This window comes from Vulpes lagopus, chromosome 23 (assembly GCF_018345385.1).
Source record: "Vulpes lagopus strain Blue_001 chromosome 23, ASM1834538v1, whole genome shotgun sequence".
NCBI lineage: Eukaryota > Metazoa > Chordata > Mammalia > Carnivora > Canidae > Vulpes > Vulpes lagopus.
The window spans coordinates 63,249,339-63,256,453 of NC_054846.1; the positions used below are offsets into that span (position 1 = coordinate 63,249,339).

The window sequence follows — 7,115 nt, forward strand, 5'->3', positions numbered from 1 at the left end:
CAGTCAGTTGGGCATCCAACTCTTGATTTCAGTTCAGGTCATGGTCTCAGGTTTGCAGGATCAAGCCCCATATCAGGTTCCACACTCAGCACAGAATCTGCTTGGGATTCTCTCTCTCTCATTCTCTCTCTCTCTCTCTCTCCCTCTATTCCTCCCCCAAATTCTTGCTCTTGCTCACTCTCTCTCTTAAGTAAATAAACAAAATCTTTTTTAAAAGAAAGGTAAAAAAATTTTTTAAAAAATAAAATAAAGGTAATTATTCCTAAGGCATAGGAGTTGTTTTGTAGATTTTGTCAAAAGTAGAACTGCCAGATTATGGGCTTGATTTCCAACAGTTTATGTTTTTGCTTGAGCTACAACTGTTCTCAATTGTCTAGCCATTCACAATATACTTATTCATTCAGCAAATATTTATCAGTTTTAGGAACTATGCTAAATCCTAGGAATATGAAGATAGACCCTGTTTCTTGAAATCTTTAGTTAAGTAGAGAAGGACAGACATACATGAATAAGCATTATAGTCTTATAGGTACGGACTTAGAGCCTTAATGGAGTATATACTAGGACCAATAGCTTTGATTGCCACCATATTATGCTCAAACAAGATAAGAAATGTGACATGGGTCAGGACTACAGTATATCAAACTCCACATTTCATGTGGAACAAAAGTACCAACTGGTAACATCTTCATATGTGTTAAAACAACTCCAAAATTGTTTTTAAACTTAGAATCTTAAGAATCTTCCACTTCAGTCCCCTCATTTTATATGGGAAGGCGATGAAACTCGAGAGAGGTTAATGATGTACCTGAGTCACACAGCTACTGCTGACATTTCCCACGTCTCTTGATTCTCAATGATTATCATACTACAAACAGATCAGATATAGAGATCAGACACATCCTAGATCTCCTCTTTCCTTGCAACACCTCAGAGACTAAAATGGTGAGAGTCTGACATTTATTGAGTGCTTGCTATGCGCCTGGTATTTTGCTAAGCATTTTATGTACATTATCTCTTTTAATCTACAAAATAATCTTGCCATTTTCACAGCTCAGGAAATTGAGCTCTAGTGAGGTGAAGTGACATCACTGCCCAAGGCATATCGCTAATAAATAGAAGAGCAAGGACTGAAACCAACTCTCTCTGTTCTTAGCCATTACCTTGTAATACCCCAAGTCTACTGTTTCCCATTTGGGATATTGGCATACCTGGAGACATAGGCTGGTAAGAGACCATGTTGCTTCCTGCATTGTAATCCCATCTTTCTCTCTTTTGGGTTGTAAACTCCATGAGAGCAGGAGCTATGTTCATCGTGTTACCCTCCATATCCCAAGCACTTAGTACCTGGGTTACAGCAACAATTTCACTCATCTCCTTTCACTCTTCCCTCGTAATCTGTCCTGCCCATGCCTCCAGAGTAATCTTAACGAAACATTGCCTGCCTTCGTAATTCTTCATCTCACAGAGTTTCAGAGACTTGCTTTGTCTATCAGATAAAGTTCATTCATTCAACAAATATTTATTAGGCATATAGAGTGTGCCAGGTTTCACACTGTCCCCCTTGTGGTTTGGATATGGTGATGTACAAGATACAGTGTTTGCGCTCCCTGCACTCAGCCCTAGTGAGAGTGAAAGTCATATCTACCATATACTGTGATAAGCACCTCAATAGGGATCCCTGGGTGGCGCAGCGGTTTGGCGCCTGCCTTTGGCCCAGGGCGCGATCCTGGGGACCCGGGATCGAATCCCACGTCAGGCTCCCGGTGCATGGAGCCTGCTTCTCCCTCTGCCTGTGTCTCTGCCTCTCTCTCTCTCTGTGTGTGTGTGACTATCATAAATTAATTAAATTAAAAAATAAAGATTAAAAAAAAAAAAAGCACCTCAATAGTGGTAGGCCCAGAATGCTGTGAAAGCAGGTGGAATGGCATCTAGACCTGTCTGGGGTAGTTAGAGAAGGCTTCCAGAGTTGTTGATGTCTAAGCCAGAAGAACTGAAGCCACACAGGAACTTCCCATGGTCCAAATAACTTTCTGACATCAAACAAACTTGATCAAATGAAACAGATCTATTTGCTGTTTCACCCAAAGCTCTGAAGTTTCCTCCCTCTGTATCATATATTTTCCTTACTTGGAAAGACACATCCCATCTTCCTGGCTTTTGTCTTTTGAAGTCCTTTTGTTCTATTAGTCTATAGCCAGAGGGGTCTTTACAAAATATAATCTGAGCTTATGACTCAAAGCTATTCAATGACTTAACACAGTCTTGTTGATAAAACCCAAATTTTCCAACACAGTCTTCATATTCTCCACAACCTGGCCTCTGCCACTCTCACCCTTCTTATCTCTCATTGGTTCCCCTCTCCACTCTAGGGTTCCACATTGTACAGGTCTTTGAATTCTATATTCTATCAGCTTTAGGCTCTTCTAGGAAACCCCTCTCCCTCCACTGCCTTCTCCTATAATTTCCCTCCACCAGATTTTCTCTTGGCTGGTTCCTACTATCCCTCAGAATTCAACTAAATATCTTCTCTTCCATAAAGCTTTTTCTGAATCCTCCCCTCTCAAAATATGGCTTTGTGTCCTTGATATATTTTCTCAAAGCACCTCATGTCTCAAATCCCAGCTCAGCATTTTACTAGCTGTGTGAAGAAAGGAAACCTAATTCACTTTCTAGTTCCCTAATCTGGGAAAATGTAGTAATAACACTCAAAGGTGGTTGTTCCACACCAAAATCTGTATATAAAGACTTAGAGCAGCATTATTGATAATAGCCAAGAAGTAAACAATCCAAATGTCTATCAGATGATGGATAAAATAAAATGTGTTATATCCATCCATACAACAGGATATCATTCAGCCATAAAAAGGAATGAAGCATTAATCCATGTTATAATGCAGACAAAGTTTAAAGATATGTGAAATGAAAAAAACGGTCACCATATATTATACAATTCCATTTATATAAAATATCCAGAATAGGCAACTATATAAACATAGAAGTAGATGAGTAGTTGCTTAGGGCTGAATCATTTAGGGATGGGAGGTGTAGCTAAAGGTATTAGGTTTATATTGGGGGTGCTGAAGATTTTTTAAATTGATTGTAATAATGGTTGTACAACCCTGTGAATGTACTAAAAACCATTGAATTGTACACTTTACTTTTATTTATTTATATATATATAAGAGAGAGAGAGAGAAAGAGAGAGAGAGAGAGAGAAAGAGAAAGTGCAAGCAGGGGGAAGGAGCAGAGGGAGAGGGACAAGCAGACTCCATACTGAGTGTGGAGCCCAACAGAGGGCTTGATTGCATGACTCTGAAATCATGACCTGAGCTGAAACCAAGAGTCAGATGCCTAGCCAGCTAAGCCACCTAGGCGCCCCAAATTGTGCACTTTAATGACTGAGTTTTATATTGCGTGAATTATATCTCCACAAGAATGAATGAATGAATCAATGAATCAGTGAATGAATTTCAAATATGGCTACTGGCAATAAAGTAGAATAATTAGAATAATGCATATAAAGTACCTAGTGTGTTGCTTGGCAAATAAATGGCATTCAAAAAATGGCAGCCCTGGTGGCTCAGCGGTTTAGCGCCGCCTTCAGCCCAGGGTGTGATCCTGGAGACCCGGGATCGAGTCCCAAGTCGGGCTCCCCGCATGGAGCCTGCTTCTCCCTCTGCCTGTGTCTCTGCGTCTCTCTATCTCTATATCTCTCATGAATAAATAAATAAAATCTTTAAAATATATATAGCTTCTTTCTTTCACTGCATATACATACACTTGTGTCTATATTGAACACTTAATTGGGTTCCTCCCATATGTTAGATATGTTTATGTTAATTAATTTTCACAATACCCCTGAAAGATTAGGTATTAATTGTTATTCTTACATTTTAAACGTAGGAAGCAAAACACAGAGAGGTGACAGGATGTATCAGAGTCTAACAACTAGTAGAGCCAGAATTCAAGCCTTGCTCTCCTAACTTCTAGTCTAGTAATATTTTTCACAGATTATAAATTTCTCCGAATGCTAGTTTTTTCTTCCTTATAGAAGTTTCTCATTTATTTCAGGATAACTAAAAATTTCTCACAGAAACAAACTGGCCTATATTAAAGGTTAAACAGAGGTCCAAGTTTCAGAGAATTACTAAACCCTCATAATCATATGTAAAATTTGGTCTCTGTTGATTGGTTTCTGTGAGAAAGGGTATTTGGTTTTTAAAGTCATAGATTTTATGAAAAAAATACTTTTTTCATAATTTAAAGGGACAGAAAATATTTACCAGAGTACTAAGTAAAACCTTACCTAAGTAAATAAAACAGAATGATTTTTATCAGCTAATATGAGGTAATTCATGTAGGAAAATAGATATAATAAGCAGGCTTACAATGGAAGTGCTAATGTAAAAATGTAAGATTTATAATTACCAGATATTCTATAGGTATTTAGGGAATACATTGTTTTCAGTTTTATTGAGGTGTAATTAACTTATAACATTCAATGCATAAGTTAAAAAGTGTAACTTTGATTTGTATAACATAATGATTTGATATATGCATGCAATGCAAAATGATTATCACAATAAGATTAGTTAACCTCTAGCACCTCACATAGTTACAATTTTTTTCCTGGCGATGAGAACTTTTAAGATCTACTGTCTTAGCAACTCTCAAATATACAGTACAGTACTGTTAAATGTTGTCTTCAGTGTGTATATTACATCCTCAGAATTTATCTTATAATTGGAAGTCTTTGCCTTTTGACCACCTTCAACTAATTCCTCCATTCACCACACCCTCACCTCTGGCAATCACAAATCTGATCTCTGCTTCTGTGAATTTTTTTTTTTTTTAGATTGTACATATATGTGAAATCATGTAGTATTTGTCTTTCTCTGATTTATTTCACTTAGAATAATTCTCTGAAGGTACATCCGTGTCATTGCAAATGGCAGGATTTCCTTCTTTTTTCATAGTTGAATAACATTCCATGTGTGTTTATCACATTTTCTTTATTCATTTATCAATCCATGGACACCTAGGTTCCATGTCTTGGCTGTTGTAAATAATTCTGCTATGAACATGGGGCCGTGGGGTGCAGATATCTTCAGACAGTGATTTCATTTTCTCTGGATATCTAGAAGTGGAATTGTTGGATCATATGGCATTTCTGTTTTTAGTTTTATGAGGAACTGCCCTACTGTTTTCCACAGTGGCTGCACCAATGTAGATGCCCACCAATGGTGCACAAGGGTTCCTTTTTCTCCACACCTGTGCCAGGATTTGTTATCTCTTATGTTTTTGTTTTTGTTTTGTTTTGTTTTGTTTTGTTTAATGATGGCCATTCTAATAGGTATGAGGTAAGTGAATTAAATCTTTAGCCAAACATATATATAAAGCATACATTTTAGGATCATATTGCCAATGGCTTATAATTTTAAATATGCAATCCTTTCTTTTCTTTTAGGAGACAATTAATGACGTCCCTGAACTTGAAGTATGGAGTAAAATCTTGCCCTTATCAAGCTCCAGGTTAGTAAAGTCAAGACAATCAGTCAGTCAGATGCTGCCTGAGAGTCATGGCAGCCTAACCCCTCCTGAGTTGCTAGCTTGACAAAGCATAGCATTTGGGGGTGATTTTTCTATACTTAGTACTTGAATCTTTTTCCATTTCCTTCTCTCTTTTCCACCTCTTCACCCCCATATCTGACAGAATCTTGACTTAAGGTAGAAAGTAATCCCTGAACATAAATTTAAGGTAAATGTTACTTGACTTTCTTTGTATTTGACTCTTGTAAAAAACTGAAATCCAATTGATACCTTATCCCTGTAATCCCAGAGTGCTATCAAGAGATCCTGTTTTCACAAAGTCCTCACAAATGGCCATTCTTAGTTTTTCAGGAAGAGGTTTGGTACAGTCAGTCAGAAACCTTCAAGAGCTTGAGGAACGTAAGTCAGAAGAAGCAATCGCAAACCTTGAAGTCCCCCAAGTCTCTTTAGGGTTCACAGAATTCTGAAGCTGGGTACATAAAAGTGACTATTCTGAAAGAGACACAGTGCATCCAAGAACAAGACCAAAAGTCAGAACCATAAAATCACCGGTGGCTAAAACTAGACTGATCGAAGCTGCTAACTTAAAGCTTGGGTGTGAGGGTGGAACATGACATGGAGAAGAATTACCACAGATCCCCACTGGACATCAACTGAGAGTCTTTGAAATTGCTGATAAATTCATTAAACCAGTTATAAAAATAGATTTCTCAAGTGTGTTTGATATCCTCAAGTAACTTTGTATTGATCAATAATGACTTAAGTTCAATGGTTTACTTAGTGTTCTGTTCAGCAGAGCACATATATGTCTAATTCAGCACTTTCCCCCTATTATCATGGGTATTAATTATTTTTGAAAAGTAAAAACAATGTAATCATATTAAAGCAAATACTTTAAAGAGAAAAATCTCCTCTAATCCGGCATTCTTAACACAACTATTTTCATATATTCCTTTTTGGTTCTTATTCAAATGCATATATTTTTTAAGTGGTTGTTATATGTTCATTTTCACAGTCTGATTTTTAGCACAATATGCCATAAAACAGGGGATCCCTGGGTGGCTCAGCGGTTTAGTGCCTGCCTTTGGCCCAGGGCGCCATCCTACGGTCCCAGGATCCGGTCCCAAGTCAGGCTGCCGGCATGGAGCCTGCTTCTCCCTCCTCCTATGTCTCTGCCTCTCTCTCTCTATGTCTATCATGAATAAATAAATAAATAAATAAATAAATCTTTAAAAAAATATATATACACCATAAGACATTTTCCTGTGTTTCAGCAGTCTTCATAATTATTCTTTCAGTAGCCACATGATATTCTATCACGTTGATGTTCTATAAATTATCTTGTTTGCATTCAAGTTGTTTCTGCTTTTTCACTATTTGAGATTATGCTGTGGTGAAAGTCTTTGCGAATATAACTCTTCTTTTCTCTCGAGTTACTCCAGAAAAGATTGGCAGTTATGGGCCAGAAGACACAAATGTTATACAGTTTTGGTCTATCATTGTAGCGTTGCTTTAAAAAAAAAAAAGGAAAAAATTGTGTCAACATAATGTTTCTATAGTCA

The 7,115-nt window shown here is 37.3% G+C and overlaps 1 protein-coding gene across 1 annotated transcript in view; it reads left to right on the forward strand.

Annotated features, from left to right (window-relative positions):
- The window catches only part of CCDC30 (coiled-coil domain containing 30), a 117,761-nt gene extending 112,066 nt beyond the window's left edge, over positions 1–5,695 (forward strand). The window contains 2 exon segments of the mRNA XM_041739070.1: positions 5,471–5,568; positions 5,570–5,695. Of these exon segments, the coding sequence (XP_041595004.1) occupies positions 5,471–5,568; positions 5,570–5,594 (123 nt within the window). The 3' untranslated portion in view covers positions 5,595–5,695.
- The last annotated feature ends 1,420 nt before the right edge of the window (positions 5,696–7,115 follow it).